The 17,087-nt window shown below is 42.6% G+C and overlaps 2 protein-coding genes and 1 long non-coding RNA gene across 13 annotated transcripts in view; 2 read left to right on the top strand and 1 right to left on the bottom strand.

The window, feature by feature from the left end:
• LOC128914740 (phosphatidylinositol-binding clathrin assembly protein-like) overlaps nucleotides 1-4,727 on the top strand; it is a 31,581-nt gene extending 26,854 nt beyond the window's left edge. For 6 of the 8 annotated variants that reach the window (XM_054214216.1, XM_054214212.1, XM_054214218.1 and 3 more), the window contains 3 exons: nucleotides 238-294; nucleotides 639-746; nucleotides 1,331-4,727. In XM_054214216.1, the coding sequence (XP_054070191.1) occupies nucleotides 238-294; nucleotides 639-746; nucleotides 1,331-1,345 (180 nt within the window). In that variant the 3' untranslated portion in view covers nucleotides 1,346-4,727. The remainder of the gene's footprint in view (nucleotides 1-237; nucleotides 295-638; nucleotides 747-1,330) is intronic. The other 2 variants (XM_054214214.1, XM_054214213.1) reach the window with 2 other exon arrangements.
• Nucleotides 4,728-5,389: 662 nt separating this feature from the next.
• Nucleotides 5,390-6,508, bottom strand: LOC128914747 (uncharacterized). Its single transcript, XR_008468425.1, has 2 exons — nucleotides 6,441-6,508; nucleotides 5,390-6,191 (listed from the first exon to the last, which is right to left on the bottom strand). It is a non-coding gene; the product is annotated as an uncharacterized LOC128914747 (long non-coding RNA).
• VBP1 (VHL binding protein 1) lies at nucleotides 6,499-16,812 on the top strand. 4 transcript variants are annotated; one of them, XR_008468424.1, is made up of 8 exons: nucleotides 6,499-6,688; nucleotides 10,986-11,110; nucleotides 11,880-12,038; nucleotides 12,126-12,192; nucleotides 12,649-12,747; nucleotides 14,512-14,646; nucleotides 14,744-15,333; nucleotides 15,610-16,812. XR_008468424.1 is itself a non-coding variant. In XM_054214232.1 (7 exons), exons 1-7 carry the CDS (start codon nucleotides 6,596-6,598, stop codon nucleotides 15,678-15,680), a joined length of 753 nt encoding a protein of 250 aa, XP_054070207.1. In that variant the 5' UTR covers nucleotides 6,499-6,595; the 3' UTR covers nucleotides 15,681-16,812. The 4 variants fall into 4 exon arrangements, 3 of the variants coding, with proteins under 3 accessions (XP_054070207.1, XP_054070209.1, XP_054070208.1); XM_054214232.1 differs by lacking the exon at nucleotides 14,744-15,333 and having other exon boundaries at nucleotides 14,512-14,650; XM_054214234.1 differs by lacking the exons at nucleotides 14,744-15,333; nucleotides 15,610-16,812 and adding an exon at nucleotides 13,838-13,917 and having other exon boundaries at nucleotides 14,512-14,630.
• The last annotated feature ends 275 nt before the right edge of the window (nucleotides 16,813-17,087 follow it).

The following is a 17,087-nucleotide window of genomic DNA, read 5'->3' as shown; positions in this document are numbered from 1 at the left end:
TGAGTCCATCCCTTGGTTAGAATTTCCAGTTCTAATACCTCTTAAATAATGTTCTGTCCTTACTCCTTTTGCTGTGCCAGAATGGAGTACACTATCCTGGATATGTAAGTCAATTTCTTGTAAATACATTGGTTATTAAAGTACTGAAAAATACATATTTTTCACAGTTTTATAAATATATATGTTACTAGCATGCATGTGCTCATCTAAAATACATTATAATTTTCTTGATTGAAGGTACCTGCTCCTATCACGTACCCATTGACCACACCTCAAGTGCCTGTATATGGAATGGTAAGAAATGTGATTGTCTTGTATTCCTGAAAAACCTAGTTGTCTCCTCCAGTGGGTTTCATGGCAGGCAGTATTATACTCAAATCATTCTGCAACTTACATGTATTGTTTCATAAGGTCAAGAGTGTGTGAAATCTGGTATCTTTTTCACACTGAGCATTTGAAGAGATTGCTCTAAATTTAAAAAAAACAACTTGCTGTATAAAAAGCTTTGACTTTACTTACGTGTGTGTGTGCCTATATGCTTATTTTCTACTACACTACAATGAATGCAAAAAGATGTATCTTCTAGAATTAGTTTCAATTTTATATACCTTTTTGTGGGTTTTTTGTTTATCTAACAGGTACCTCCTCAGATTGGAGCTGCTCCTTTGATGGCACCCCAGTCAATGATGTATATGCAGCCTGGTCTAAGGCCAACAAATCCTTTTGCACCTGTTTCTGAAACTCAGGTGAACTGTTTTCTTTAATCCTGAGATCACATTGAAACTTTAGTCTTGGTAAAAGCAACCAAATGTCTCATGAAGGGCTACTGATGTATTTCTGCATTTGAGAGCAAGGGGTTCCTTGGTCAAGGGCAACAGCTTTTGCTGGTGAGGAGGCAAATGCAGATGGTGAGACCACGCAAATGTGGGAAGTGAGGAAGAAAGGACAAATCAGAGATTTAGTCGCTAGCTTCTTCCTGTGTCAATATTAAGAAAACGGGAGTGGTGAAGGTAGGTAGAATTTAGACTTCCCATGACATCAGCTGGATACTTGGTTTAGTCATACTGAGCAGAGCAGTGGTGAAAGCTTTCTCAAGGATCAGGTGGTGGGGAAGTGAAAAGGGCATGGACAAGAGATTCAGGTTGAATAAACTGTATTCCTCTTGTCCAAATATGTTGGTCTTAATGTTCATTGGGGATTTTCAGAGTGCCAAAACTGTCTATAGCCTTAACTTGCAAGTAACAAGGCAGATGAATAAATTCAGAATTTTAAAACACTGAGAAACCACGTGTTATTTAAGTGATGTTAATATGTAATCTCTACTTCACAGATACAGTTTATGTAGAGCCACCAAAGCAGCAAGATGTGAGAACAACCAAATACTGGTAAAAAGAAAAAAGAAAAAACTGAATTTCAATCTTTCCATGATGTATTCCTGAACAGGGCAACTGTTTCTTCCCTGTATAATACAATATTATTTTGAATTGCAATGCTTTACAGATTCTTGTTTATAACAGTCACCGCAATGTGAAATCATGTTTGTTCACTGACTTATTTTTTTTTAAACTGCTCAGCAGAAAAATGTTTTATCGAGGTTGACTCAGAAGGTGCAAGCTGGATTATCATCTTCAAAGCTGAGAAGAGGGGCTACGCGGTTGCTCTACAACCTTACTCATCAGTGAATTACCTTAGAAGGTTAACTGAGGATGTCAAAGCTATTTATTTTCTCCATAAATTCTGTGGCTGTTGTAACCAAGACACAACACAAATGAAGTTGAGCAATAAATTTTTTATGTGCTCTAATAAATACTCTTGATAGAGCAGTGCTTGCATTATCATAAGGCCAATATCGTGTGAAATCAAGACAGCTTTTTCACATTAGAATAGCTTATAGTAATTTGCAAACTTTATAATGTGAGTTTGAAATGCTGTGAATCAACAAGATATTTACATATTACATATATATAGAGTAAAAATAATAAATTGCTCCATTGGTATATCAGTGTTACGTGGCTAGTTAAAAGAGCCAGGCTCTGATGTGGGCTGAAAGTCTGTGATGGAGTAGGGGAATCAAGCATGTTACAGAACAGCACATGCAGCCTCCGATGGGTGACAGTAGCTGCACTTCCATCGAGTATCTTCTCTGCAGATAGCATCTCTCTCAGCTCGAGGAAGAGTAGCTTTGGGAGCCAGTGAATGTGGGTATCCCCAGTAGCAGCAGATCGGAGCAATTTGAAAATGTTGTTGCTAACTGCGAAAGAGGCAAGAGATAAATTTCTTTTAAAGTCCATTAGGTCAAAAGAAGCAAACCTTGCGGTAGTGCTGACACTCGACAACCCGCAACTATACTGAAATTACCCAGCTGTAGAGAATAGCTTGTGCTGCTTTTCTGAAATAAGAACCTAGTTGTAAACCATATAAAAGTAATTTTTAAATGTGTAAATATGTGCAAACTTTTAGATAATCCTTTCTTCAATGCTGCAGTAATCTTTTTCTTCTGTAGTAATTTCAAGGTAAAAATCCTATGTTAAGAAATCCGGACTCTTTTGAGAGGAAAATCTTTTCATTCAACTAATTTATGAAGTATGCTAATCATGATGGGTCAGATGTGTACAGACTTCTGGTGCATCTTTTGTATTTAACAATCTTCCTCCAAAACTGAAATTGGCTATGAAAATGCCTTATCTTGTATTTTTCAATGTCTGATTAAAAAGTGATAGCATTAAAAAAAAAAAATAGTTAACAAGTAAATGGAATTGGCAGCAACCTTTCTTCCAGAAGTTTTGTGGCAGAATACAATGAAAAGCTCTCCTGTAAGATGACTTCTACTAATGATTAATATTAAAGCTGAGTTTTCAAAAAAGGCATAGTTACAATAAATAGACCTCCAGAGAGTAGCATGTCTGTTATCATTTGGGGAGTCTATAATTGCAGAACTATCTCTGACTCTCGCTATAAATCCAAACAGGCCTGAGACTCTTGTCAAGCTGTCCTGCAGAGAACTTCTAAAATACAGCACTTTCCTTCATAGTGGGAACAAGCCTTCTCTTTTTCTAAATGCTTAATTCTGTCCAAAGAGTGCAAAAGTAGTATTTCTTAACCCTATGGAAATATTTTTGTCAAGTGAAACAACTCAACTCAAAAGAAAAAAAAACACACCTTGGCCCTTGGAATCTGTAACCACTGACTTCCTGGGAAGTTCCTTCCTTGCAGAAATTAAAAACTCAGAGTTTCTGAATGTGTATTGATTTTTTTTAAAAGAATTTGGACTGATATATAGCAATCTAATGTTCAAGTTTGAATTACAAAGGGCTTCAAGCTTTAATCCACCTTTATTGGGTTGAACAATTGTATAATTTTAAGCCAATGAGTTCTTCAGTGCCTATGGTTGCCCTCCACCTGATGAGGGAATAGATGCCACTTAGAATGGGTCATTGTGTTGAGGGGACTGTTTATTTAAGAAATAGCGATTTCCATTGGTTTATTCAGCATTGAAAAGTCTTGAGTTCAAATTAGACCAGTACATGGAGTAATAAATGTCTGGGCATTAATGACAGAGCTGAGTGCTACAATCAGGCAGTTTCTAGCACTGTCAGCTGTTGGGTCTCTTTCTCATACTGAGTTGTATAAGTAATAATCCGTCATTTTAATAAAATATGCAAACAAACGCCTGACAAGCAGTATATATTTGTTATAACTTTATTGCAGAGCATTCTGAATCTCTGGAATGTACTTTGCTTAGAAATGGATTTAGTACTAGGTATAGTTTGCACTACTTCTGATTTTCTCTGGATTTTTTTAATGGTTCTTTGGTATGCTTGCTTGCAGCAAAGCTGTCTGATACCCATTTATTAGTGTTAAAACAGAAACAGCCACAAAGTACATCCTAAAAACTTTATAAGCTACCTTTTTTTTTTAGTCTCATTCAGAATGTTTGATACATTAAAACACAGCTTTCAGGTTTATCCTTATGAAGAAAAGGTTGCTTTCTCTCTGCACAAAAGTGCACAGGACTCCTTTTTGCCAAGCTCTTCCCTGTGCACATATTGGAATGCATAAAATGGCAGAGTACTGTGTTTTAAATAGCATAGTTCATACGTTAGAAGTAAAAAAACAGGGACGTAGGATGCTGTTGAGGCTTTTGTGGCTCAGAATCTGTTTTCCAGAAAAACACTTTGAAGACAAAAGTTGTTTTGAGGGTAACTGTAATAGCCCACAGAGTTGGAGATAGTGGCGGTTGTGAGTAAAACACTGAAGAGATGTATATAAATGTGACTTTCCCTTTTGTTTCCTTCCAACTCGTTCAGTCCTGTTCTGAATACTTCAGAAAGCAGATAGCCGAGATGTCACTCCATGTTTGTCTGAACAAGGAGGAAGACTTGGAAGTATGGTGTGTGCTATGCATTATTGTCCTTTAGTGGGTCATTCAAGCCTGACTGGCGGGACTTCATGCTGCTACAGGGAGGCTGTTTTTCATGGGATATACCCTAAGATAACTTCTGGGAGAATTTGGAAAGGTTGCTTGTGTTAGGCCTGTTGGACTTGAAAGTGTACCTCTTTTTAAATAACTGGGGTTTTCTAATGTTCTCTAGATATAGTTTGACTTTGCCTCCAAGAAGTTATTGATTTACTATTTTTTTTAATTTTGGACATGTACTAGAGAAACTTCAGTTCTGTGCACATAGTGGTGGAATACTTGTAGGTATAAATAACAAATGGATTTTTTTTTAACAAAACACACAAAAAAAAAAACCCCCAACAACAAAAAAAAACACCTGAGGAAAAAATTGAATACAGGGTCTATCCCCATGTGGGTTTTTTGATGTGTGGCAGGGAGGGTGGGGTCACAATTAGAATAGTGTGCACTGTGGATCGGTGCTTAATTTGTACATAAAAAGGAGAACTTTGTTTTGGGTAGTTTGTATTGTAAGGACAACATCTAAAGGCACTGTGTATCAGTCATTTATTTCCATTTAAAAGATTATATTTTTGAGCAATGGAAAATGTACATGTTATGATTTATACATTACTGATAGCTAGGAATATAGAAAACCTGTTGCTATTACTCTGAAGATGTATCTGACTTGTCATTGATATAACATCACCGTGTCACTACTTTCTGCAGAGTCTCATGATCATTTATTTAAAGAGATTGTAGTAACTGGTAGAGTTACAACAGGAATTGTAACATCAGATCTTTCAGTTATATCTCAAACATGTAATCCTTGTGATTAAGTTTAATCCTTTACCAAATGTTTGGCTGGAATTTCATCTTGGAGCAATGACAAAATAGGTGCTGGAACAGATTTCTCTCACCCCAACCCACACTTTATTTATTTAATAGCTCTCGTTTTGTATGTTGTGTTTTTCCCCATAACAGGTTTGTGCCTTTTATTGGATATTTATTTAAAAGGAGCTACTATAATTTAGGTTGTTCAGGCTTTTTTTTTTTTTAGATATATTCTTGTACAGCTGTTCCTTTACATGAGTTCCTTCATTTTATAAGAATACAGAATGTGTGGAAAATATACTAGCCACAAACTGGAAAAAAATTTTGAGGGTTTATGTTCTACGAATTAATAATTTTTTAAAAAGAAGCCTAAGCACAAGACTGGCTGTGTTGATATTTTAATTGTGGAACTTCACAATTTGTTAATACACAAACTGTTTGTTTTTTAAAAACTGCTCATATCCAATTATTTGATGAAACAAGTTTTGGAAAAAAATAATAATAAACTTTGGCAGATGCAAGGTGTGTGCGTATGTAATCATTCTTTACTGTTGCTCAGGCTAAAGCTTCCTGCAGCACTGCCAGGAGCAGCTGGATCGTTCGTTACCCGTCTGTGCTCAGGTTTGATGGGGTTTGATGCAGCTTAACGCGACAAGCTTTACTGCCCGCCCGCCTTCCTTCGGGGGTGGCGACTGGTTTTTCCCTGTGCGGGGTCGCTGGGCCTGACGGCGGGGGAAGGCACGAGGCCGGTGTGTCACGGGGCGGCTGGCCGCCGCAGGGTCAGCGCGAGGGGCGTTTCCGCAGACCCGCAACTTGCCGTGGGAAAGGGGGAGCGTGAGAACCTGTAACTGCGGAGCGTTCGCGGCTTCCCCCGGCGCGGCTGGGCTTCCGTTTGGCTTCTCTGAAGTTCAGTCGCCAGCCGCCGTGCCCGCAGAGCGCGAAGGGCCTGGAAGAGACAAAACTGAAGGCAAATACCGTCAACAGCTGCTCTCCGTGGAGCCTGAGCCCCTTTACCAGCCCCGCCGGGCCGGGCGGCGGCCGGGGGTGAGGCCTGCCCGCCCGCAGCCTCGTCCCGCCCCCCGGCCCCGCCCGGCCGCCGGCCCCTCGCCCCTCCCGCGCTGTCGCACCAGCGAGCACGTGACGCAATGGCGTGGTAGAAGTTTAAACGTATCGCGACAGCTCCCCCCGCCCGCCCTATGCCCCAGCCCACCAATGGACGACGCCGTCGGGCGGCCACCGCCCGCGCGTCATCGCGTCACTCAAAGCCCGACAGCCAATGGGTGGGGCCGCCCTCGGCGCTGACGCGATGACGTAAGTCTCCAGCGTCCTGACGAAGAGCCGCGCACGCACCCTCGTTTCCCCAAGATGGCGGCGGCCACCAGCAGCGAGACAGGGTGCGGCGAGGCGGCGGCGGGCGAGAAGCGCGGCCCGCTCGGCATCCCCGAGGCGGTCTTCGTGGTGAGCGGCGCCTCCGCCGGCCGGGCCGGGGCCGGGGGGTGGTTCCGGGGGGCGGGGCGGGGCCGCGCGCCGGCAGCCGGGCCCGTCCCCCGTGAGGCGGCGGCGGCGGCGGCGGCGGGCGGTGCCTGAGGGGGCGCGGGCGGCGGGGCTGCCCCTCCCGGCCCCGCCGCTCCCCCGGGCTGCCTTGGGGCAGCCCCGCGGCGCCGCGCGTCTGCTCCCCCGACGCCGGCGGGGGTCTGTGCCCGGGGTGGGGCGGGGGGTGCCTCAGTCCTGGGGGTTCTTACGGGGCGAGTTGCTTTATTCGGATTCTCTCGGCGTTACTGCGCGTTGACTTTGCAGCAAACCCCCGTCCCCGCTTTAAGCGTCACGGCGTCCCGCCGGCCAGCCCTCCCGCCGGGCAGCCGCGCGGGACGAGCGCACCCTCCAGTCACCCGTCCCAAGCCCTGGTTCCTGCGCCGAGCGCGGCCTTCCGCGCCTCCTGCGTCTCGGGTGGCGCCGAACCCCGCTCCGAGAGGGTTTCGGTGCCCCGGGGCCTTCCCCCGCATCCTCCGCTCGCGTCTGGTGCTCGCTGTGCAGCAGAACCGCTCTGCGGGCGCGGCCGCCGTGCCCAGCTCGGGTTCCCAACTTCTCAAAACCCAACAAACGCGCGTGTTTCGGGAAACAGGCTGAACTTGTTCATCCGATTTACCAAGCACTTAATAATTCTGTTAACTGGTTGAAAAGAAGAATTCATCGACTTAGACGGTGATGTAACATCAAAATTATCAGTTGTAAGCCAGCTCTCGGTGTGCTGTCTTGGTTGTTACTTTATTTCACTTGATCGATCAGTATTGATCAGACTGGCCATACCCGGCTGCCTTGGTGTCACCTTGAAACGCCAGATGTCTGCCCTGAATGCTTTGTTTATCGTGCTGCTTTATCACTGAGATTTTCTTGGACTTTGAAAATTTATATTTTCCTGGATATCTTTCCCAGAGCGATTTGGACTGCTCAGGTGTGACAGCTCTTAGAGAAGTAATTCGATTTGACTTGCATTTTGGTATTTCTAGGTGTAGTGCTTGTATTACCCCTGTGCCTGGCTAGAGCATAGGTTCTCACTAAACAGGTACGACACGCTTGCTTTCAGTGCATCCAGATCTTACCTTTTCTTTAAGGTTCTTTGACAATTATTGGTGTCTGGCAAATCTTACTGGGATGTAAAAACCATTGCTGCCTGCGGGTAGCTTCCTTCCACCCCTTTATGGGAGACTAATGTGGGTGCAAGTGAAGGGAAAGGGCCATGGCCTCAGCTGCCCTACGACATCTCAGCTGTCATGACAGAGGAGAACTTTTGGTCTGTGCTGACCCTACGGTGGAGGTGGCCACCCTGGCAGGGAACAGGAGACAACCAGCCTCAGCAAACACTTTGAGGGCGTCCGTCACATCCCTCATTCTCATGCTGGTAGCTGTCGAAGCAGTTCGTGTTTGGTTCCACGTTGTTCCCTTTTGATACTTGTGTCTGAAGTATCTCCTGTGCCGTACCCTGCGACCTGGGAGAGTTCTGGGGGTCGTGGCTTAGTTCTGGCTTCTGTTCTTCATAACCCCATCTCTGGATCTAAAACCCATTGAAGTTTCCTAATTCTCCATTTTGAGAGGTGCTCTAGTCAAATACAGATGTCTCTGCAGAAGAGGGCCTCGGTGATGATCTTGGAGTATTTGGACGTAGATGTTAAGATAGACTTTTTAAATTCAAAATAAGCACATGACAAGAAGTTTTTAATGGTATTCTGCTCCACAAAGTGAAAATACTAGTGTCTTGAGGCTGTTTTTTATTACAGCTTTTCTCTTCAGATAACAGGTTTCTCTCTTAAAACTCTCATGACGATAAAGACCTCCTGATGACTTGTTTGATGTTCCCCCCCCGTGCTACATGGGCCGTCTTTCTGTGAATCTTGTCTTCAGAGATGATTTCTGTAAGTGTCCTAGTTCAGTAAAGGCTCTTCAAACAACTGATGGTGGATACCTTTCCTTAGGCATTGATCTGTGGATCCTTGTGCCTCTCCAGAATTTCAGGTGACATTAAGCACTAACTCAGCGTTTCATTGGAGTTTAAAAAAACACTCCAAATAGTAGAACTTTCAAGTCTTTTCTTTTGAGCTGTTGTCTAGATGTTTCCAAAGAAAACGCCTGCCGCCTTCTGCCTTTCTCAGCATGCCTGTGAGTGGGAAGACAAGGGATGCAAATCTGAAAACGTGTCTCTTTTGTTATCTTCTTTGTATATGCCCATAGGTGATGATAGCTCTCTGCAGAAGCAGAGCCAGTGCCTGCAGCGCTTTATTTGGGTCATCACTCAAAAGATAAACATAAGGCTGTGTGGGAACGTGCTATGCTGCTCTGTTTCAGGGCTTCTACGGAGCATTTGTGTGGCTTGGCTTGAAGTTTGCAAAGACTGTGTTACCTTGCAGTGTACAACAGTGGCATTTTGCCATTTGCCACTTGCCAGTGAATTTTCTTCCTAAAAAGATAGGGAGGAGTTTTGGCAGGTCCTTGCAGAAGCTGTAAGGTAATTCTGCAGTTGAGATGCTGCGTGACACGCCGTGAAGCAGGGATCCTGATGGCATTGATACCCAGCCCAGCTGCAAAGCTGTTCTGTTCAGGCTCAAAGAAGTGACCGTGTCTCAGCCTTGCAGTTGGGTAAGACGGACCAAAAGCCCAACCAGCAGGACTTGGAAGTTGCAGTTGGAAATCCTGGGTGGTAAATCTGAGCCCGCCTTGGACTGGGGCATTACGTAGTGGGAGGAGATCACCAGTACACAGGGCGTCTGGATTCATTTCTCATCATCTTCGTCTCAGGAGGACTTGGGTTCTGTCTTGTTTGTCTGTACAAACAGACATGAGCTGAGGCAGAGGTGGGGTGCCAGGCTGTGTGTGGGGAGAGTTGTTGCCCACTTGCTTTTTTCTTTCTGTCTTGGGTGATTTTCCTGAGCAGAATGGCTTCCACAAGAGGGAGTTTCATTTCAGAACATCCTCAGGCCTCACTTCTACAACACTTGCCTGAATCTAGTCCTTGGGGTTTTTTTTGGTTAAAGCTTCTCTACAGGCTTCATGAGGAGGCAGGAAGGCTTCTCCTTCTGTTGTCCGTGAGGTAGCTTAAGGTGTTCCTCGGGCAGTTAGTCTGAAATGCGGTCTCTTGAGTTCTGTTGCACCACCTAGATCGTGCTGCCTGCTGTGGTCTGTTGTGGAGTTCATATTTCTACTGCAGTACTGTTTCCTTAATGATAAGGAAGGCGTGTGACATCTTACCGGCTTTGGTAATTTCATAGTAAGTTTCTTTACCCAAGAGAGCTTAGGAGTCATGATGAGGGGAACCACCTCTGTGTCTGCTATTACTTATATAATGTTTGATGTGAAACTACTGGAATGGAAACACCTCGTTAAAAAGGAGAAGCTGAAGAGGCCTGTGGTAGACTTCCATCAGAGTTTACAGAGCTATGGAGACAACTAAGGACAGAATTACCCCAGTGGATGAGCGTGATCATGTTGAATTACACATAGGTAAATTTGTCAAGGTCAGAAAAGAGTGGTTCATCTCCGGCCTGACACACGAGGCTGAGAACATTGCCTGCGGGCAGATGAACTGCTTCATGGGAGTCTGAAGGAGGCGCTTGCAGAGGTCAGCATCCTTGCCTGCTCGGGCCTGTCTTTGGCTACTTTTCCAGTTGATGGTAGGACTGGCTGGAATTGTTCTCCAGAGGTTTCCGTGACTTTCTGCTGAGGATAGAAGGAGCTTTTGGAGACAAGCTGTTTACTACCGTAAAGCCTGCCCGAGCAGATACCACAGTCTTCCCCACTTTGCCTCTTTCTCTGCCACAACGTGCTTGATCGGGCCGTGATTCTTTTCCTTCATCAGTCTTATCCTAAATAGTCCATAATCTGATTAGCCACAGAGAAGCATTATCCCCGCTTTACAGATAGGAAACCAAAGTTTAGCTGTGGTCTGAGGATGTCCATCCCCGTTAGGTGTCATTTGACATCGTCTGGGACTAATAGCACCATTAACAAGGTACTGGCAAATATGGGTATGAAATAACCCTTGCACCCATTCTGTAGTTCCCTGACGAAAAGAAGAGGGGAGGGGGAAGTGAAAAGGTGACTAAGAAAGGAAACAAAATGATGTTGTACTTCACTCCAGAAAAATAGAAGTTTGTTTACATATAAAAACCCCTTCAGGCTTAGCTGCAGTAGGATGATAGCACGACTGTATCTAGCATTTCTGTAAAACTCTTCTAACGCTGAGGGTTTCTTTCTCCCCTTAAAGGAAGATGTAGATTCTTTTATGAAACAGCCTGGAAATGAGACAGCAGATGTAGTTCTTAAGAAGTTGGATGAGCAGTATCAGAAGTATAAATTTTTGGAACTTAATCTTGCTCAAAAGAAAAGGAGGTAAGTCATAATTTTTGCAGAATTGTGAAATGTTTAGCACAGTTCTATTTTTTTTTTTAAAAATAAGTCTAATTTTTTTAAATATCCCAAGAAGTAAAAAGTTGATGTTAGGAGAGCTAATATTTGCAGTACTTTCAGGAAAGCCCAGCTTTTTTTTTTCCCTCTTCTGAGAATTAAGTGCAAAAGAATTTACAGTGTTGCTGAATTGGTCCTTAGCCTTTAAGGTGAAAAAGTACCGCTATAGTCTCTAAATTTTGTGTAGCCTAGTGTAAATATGAATACGTTTTTGTCAAATGACTACTGTACCGAGCCTGTAACTTTTGGTTTACTAATCCCATCTCTCTTCAGTAGCTTCAGTCTTGATCTGAAGCTAGACAAGAAGCAAATTTTTAAAAGCTAAAATCAAAGCTTCAAGTAATGTTTTATTTAGATTAAACTTCTTTCATGGAAAAAGTACCCCTCGTAATTTCCACCTGGAGGCTGCTTTGGCAGTCACTGCTGGCTGCAGGGGGGAACCAGCGCCTGCGAGGAGGGGGATGCCCTGAACTCTGGAGAGAGCTTTCATTTTAACAGTGCCGACTCTTGTAGCTCTAAACTGTTGGTTACAATAAGTTTGTGGACCTCAGAAGAAACGCACTTGTTTTGTTTTACCTATGGTGTCTTTTATCTGTGTTTCTGCTGAGGTTTCCCTCTCCTCTGTGGAGATCAGAAATATGCAAAAACATACAATTTTGGCAAACAGATATCTGCTAATAAGTGTGTGTTCCAGCGTGAAAGCTGTGTGTATTGCTCTGCTTCAGAAAACCAGTGAGCCTCAGTACGCAGAGGCAGGTGAAGCTGCAGCTGAGATGCCTTTACATGCCGTACCTTTCAAACCTGCGTTTGTAAGCCTGGAAAGCTGTTACGAGTTTCGAGTTTTGGAATGGAGGTTGGATTGTATACTAAAACTGATCACTTGTTTAGGAAACTTTGTGTCTCTGTAAAATAATAAATTATGACTGTTGTTAATTCACAGGCTAAAAAGTCAGATTCCTGAAATTAAACAGACATTAGAAATTTTAAAACACATGCAGAAGAAAAAGGTAAACTATTTTGAATATCTAACGAGTATGAGAAAAGCTAACTACCTTTCCACCCTAACAGAACACATTGCAAGAAATGTTTTGGAGAGCACACTTAATATGCCTTTATAAATAACAGAATTGTTTTTAAAGGTATGTAGTACTTTTTGAAAGCTAGTTCAAAAAAAGTTAATGTTTGTAATGCAAACTTCACTTTTAATAGTGTATTAGAGTGCAGCTAAGCTTTGAATTCATCTCTATTCTTTATAAAGGTTTCTATGTTGTTTATCTTCTTAAAATGCTTTATTCTTGGAGCTCTAACTTTAATGTTGAAGTAAAATTACATAGAGTTCCACCAAAGTTAATACTGTATTGATGGCAAAAAGCAGAAAAGTGTGCTCTTTACTGTAAGTTTTGTGTCTTTGACATAAGTTTCCAGTGAAAATAGCAATTTTAAGTTTTATCATTTGTCTTAAGGATTCCACAAATCCAATGGAAACCAGATTTTTATTGGCAGATAATCTCTACTGCAAAGCCTCAGTTCCTCCTACAGATAAAGTTTGTTTGTGGTTGGGGGTAAGTAAAATGGAACTTTATCTGAAACTGTTTAAATAACTTATAAAAGGCTTGTAAAAGACAGTGTTTGCTGCTGTCTCATCTGTACTTCTAGTGGCTACGGGCGGAATTGTGTTGATGAGAGCACAGTGGAGCTGTGTCCTCTCAGCAGGGCAAACCTAACCAGACAACGTCAATGCCGTTAGCGAAGGTTTTATGTTCAATTTTAGTCGGTGCCAGAACAGTGAGACTTCAGAGAATTGTAATTTTGCTGGATCGTTCTTTCCAAAAAGCATATCCATGAATGTTTTTCGTATCACTTCTGTCACTTTGTGGTTCAAAGTACCACCCAGCATTACCTGGGATGGGAATGTGCCCAGCAAAATAACTTAATTTGGCAAGTAGCTTCCCATCTTCTCTACATTATTTGGATTTAGCATCTTGCTTTCCCTTTTCGTGCACGTTTTTAGGGAAAGATGGAATTTCTGTTACTCACAGGTACTTGCCAGCATTTAGAGTGGAATTTGTGCCAAAGACTGGTGGGATCAGAGCTCAAAACACAGAATTCCAAGTACTTAAGTGATATCAGATTGGGATATTTTGTATTCAGAGGCTTCCTTATATGTGGAGATAACCTGCTAATGTTTATTTTGAGACTTCTAAATCCCAGATGTTCCCGAATCCCTGTGTTAGCTGCCAAACAAAACCACTTGGTTGGGACAGAAACGTTGCTGACATGTGCAGCATCCAAAGTGATTGGGCAGTTACTCCCAACCTCTCCCACTTCTTTTCTATCGTAAAAAGAGATTTGTCTGATACCTGTTGCTTTCAGGAGACTGTTTTAAGACTTCAGAAACATTGCCTTGCAGGGAGCATCCCAGGTTTATTTTGTAACAGAATATCAGAGAAAGATCATCCTATTGATGGTTCATACAGAAAAGCGATAATAAAATGCCACAAGCAGTTTCTTATGTTTAGGTGTTCTTGGCCTTCTGCCTTGATCCTCCTTGTTGCTTACAGTCCGCATGTTGGCCTGTGCGTATTACTATTATTGGGGAAACTATGTCTTCCAGTTATTTTACAAGAAGAATGGCTTATTTCACTCTTGCAGCAATGTGTGGCGCTCCCTGGGATCCTGTCCAGTTAGTGGCTCTGCTCAGTGCAGTTCTTGAATGGGACAAAGCTTCAGTGGTACATCTTCACTCGATACTGCTCTTAAATCTCTTCATGTGGTAGCTTCTTAGTGAAATCAAGATTTGGAGATTAAAAACCACCACGGTATAGGATAGGACTTTTTATACATGTTGTATCTTTAAATACCTGTAACACTTCTCATTAATGGCCAGTGCTGTTAGGCTGTTTGTCAGTGTTCCACACAGAGATCCTAAGGTTAATCTTGACTGCAGCAAAAATTGTCTGTAGGGTTGTGCGACACTTGAAAGGTGCTGCTGAGAAATGTGAAGTGTCTCGCTTTTCAGATATGGTGAAGATGGGACACTGATACCTGAAAGGATGAATGCAATCCGCAGGGAGAGAAATCCCTTGTTGCTTAGCTGTAGGAAGAGGACATTTTAAGTCACTAGAGGGATTTATTACTCAGTTACTGAAGCACTGGAGGCCATGAGTGGCTTCAGGCATTGCTTGTCCTGAACCTTGTTGTCTTGGCCTGTCAGGACAGCCTTTCGTTAATGCAAGAAGTTATAAACAACAGCCTGAAATAAGTCTGCTATGGCTTATTCCTTACAATGCAAGAGTAAAAGCTTTTATCAATCTTTCTTTTTTTAGGCCAATGTGATGCTTGAATATGATATTGATGAAGCTCAGGCGCTGTTAGAGAAGAATTTGTCAACAGCCACAAGAAATCTTGACCTTCTAGAGGAAGACCTGGATTTTCTTAGAGATCAGTTCACCACTACAGAAGTCAGTATCCTTTTTTTTTACTATTTGCAGGGGAAGAGGTGTTACGTGCAAGCTAACATGGGTAAAAAACTAATTTCCTGACGTGGTTTTATCTTAGGCTGGCTGCCCTTAAAATTCTGTAGCGCTCCAGGAACTTAGCCGTGTCTAGCAGTGAAAGGGGATGCTGTGTTTCCGGCGCTGAGCCCAGGGCTGGTGTGTTAGATGGAGGAAAGCTTGTGTTTGTCACTGGGTCCCCGTGAAACCTACTGGGGTGGCTGCAAACCCTGACTGGGAGCGAGGTGGAAGCGTGGGTGGGTGCTGGGGATCGATGGCCAGGTGGCCATTTCAAAGCAAAGCGACTCTTCCTTCCTCTCTAGAGCGTATGAACGTTGTTCTTCGGGCTATTGCTAATGATACCCAGTTCCGCTGCCATCCCAACGTTCGCCAAGCAACACAAGCCCTGGTGCAGCAAGCTTGCTGCTAGCTTAGGCATTGCTTAACTTTATTTTTTATACTTTCTGCTTTAAAACTGTTTTAATGGTGAGGTTAGCCATCAACTGAAGCATTAAATGTAGTAAATGAAGGCACGACAGTGACTGGTTTTTTCAAGTTGATACTTCAGCTTAGTGCTGCAAGAAGTTACGGATGCCTGAAATGTGCAAATAGAGATGATGTGGGCACGCTGGCTGAAATAAGAAAAGCGTAGCTGTAAGTAAAACTTAAAAGTGTGTTTCTCTTTAATATCTTTTTGGAGGTTTTTAAGTAAATGGTATAAATGCTGCAGTTAATAACAGTTACTAGTATTCCTGTGCATTAAGGTTGTGCACCGTCAACTCTGTCATTAAATGGTTTCTATATTGACTGTTACAAGTAAGTGAAGTGTGGCCAACTGTATAACCTGCTTTTCTCCTTTCTTTCTTTCTTTTTTTATTTTTTTTTTCTTTTCTGAATGCATGAACTGTTTCCTTAATTCCACACTCCCAGATATGGCTAGAGTTTATAATTGGGATGTAAAGAGAAGAAACAAGCAAGACCCTTCCAAAAACAAAGCATAGTTTTGCCAATTTTAAATGTGGTTTCAATTTCCAAATATTTTTTATTTAAACACCCCCAAGTTCATTCTCAAGGGACTGAGTTACTTTAAGCATTTCAGTAAATGGTAAAATATATGAAACCTAATGGTGAGCACCATTTTATTTATTTGTAAACTCAAAAATTTGGTTTCATGCATGCTTCATGAAATATTTGAAAAGGCACCACACAGTCCAGCAGATGACGTAGTATTTTGATCAGACCAGTCTGTCATAAATAAATTTCTACCTGAAAACTTGTCTGAAAAGTTGAGGGGCACGTATGAAATGGAGTCTGACGTTTTAGCAGGTTGAGGCAATGCAGGGGTTTACTTTTTCATCTCTGTGTACAGCTGATGAACTTAAAAGTCGACTTGCAAGGGAAGACATGCAGCTGTAATGTCCTAGGAGACAGAGAAAATACAGTGAAGTCTTGGATTTTGTTTCAGTCAGTTAATTGGCAGCATCAATCCGAAGCATTCCTGGATATCCACTTTGGATAAACCCGTTTTTAATAGCTATTGGTTAGTTAACTGCCTGTTACTGAACTCTCAGCACTTTACATACAGCAGTTTGTGACTTGTCTTCAAAGAGCGGTAAATGGTGTGAACAGCACAAGCGATGTCGAGACGGCGGGTGATGTCTCCCCGTTCCTTTTCATACATGTGCACACGCTGCTTGTTTTTGCAAATGCCTGGAAAAATGACACCAAAATGCTGATAGCCTGTAAACAAGAAACCCCCTATTTACCATCCCTTAGACAAGATGTCCAGTTCAAATGTCTTAACACTCTCAGCCTCCCAGGTGGTGAAACCTGTATGAGATAAGGTTTACTGAAGCGTGACTTCTGGTGTTAGCAGTCGGAATATTTTTTTGGTTCTTATGAAGCCTTGCGAGATTGTTGCCTTTTACCTCTGCAGTTTCTTTCTACAATGAAATGCTCAGTGGTGATGTCAGTGGCTAATATTCACATTCTGTGATGAGAATACAGGTTTCGCTGCAAATTAAATGCAAATGTTAACTGTTTGGTCTTCATGTAAGAAACAATATACCTGTAAATTTTTTTGTACTTTTATTTCATGATATTAAAATAGTGAAACTAAACAGTTGTGGCAAACACCTGTTTTTGTGCATCTTTCTTTGTGTGAGAAAGTCAGGAATCTGATGTGTGGTCTTTTAAAATGTTTCCTTCCCTTAATTGGGGCAGGGGGGGTGAAAAAATACAGTTGAAGCAGCAGACATGAAAATACCAGAATTCTGGCTTGAGTGACGGCAGGGCGTGAGTCAGCGCATCTGAATTTGTCAATACAAGCAACTGATGGGACAGCGCTGGGGCTGTGAAAGAATACGAGCTGCAGGGCTGAGCATAAAATGGGTAAATCCTCACCACAA

The sequence above is a fragment of the Rissa tridactyla genome, chromosome 9 (genome assembly GCF_028500815.1).
Source record: "Rissa tridactyla isolate bRisTri1 chromosome 9, bRisTri1.patW.cur.20221130, whole genome shotgun sequence".
Classification (NCBI taxonomy): domain Eukaryota; kingdom Metazoa; phylum Chordata; class Aves; order Charadriiformes; family Laridae; genus Rissa; species Rissa tridactyla.
This window is presented reverse-complemented; position numbering and strand designations above follow the sequence as displayed.

What these genes read in the sequence shown, in the direction of transcription:
- VBP1 (XM_054214232.1), top strand. Translation starts at nt 6,596, where the DNA reads ATGGCGGCGGCCACCAGCAGCGAGACAGGGTGCGGCGAGGCGGCGGCG. An exon ending in AACACATGCAGAAGAAAAAG is followed by an intron (nt 12,193 to 12,648) that starts GTAAACTATTTT and finishes ATTTGTCTTAAG; the next exon opens with GATTCCACAAATCCAATGGA. An exon ending in AAGTTTGTTTGTGGTTGGGG is followed by an intron (nt 12,748 to 14,511) that starts GTAAGTAAAATG and finishes TTCTTTTTTTAG; the next exon opens with GCCAATGTGATGCTTGAATA.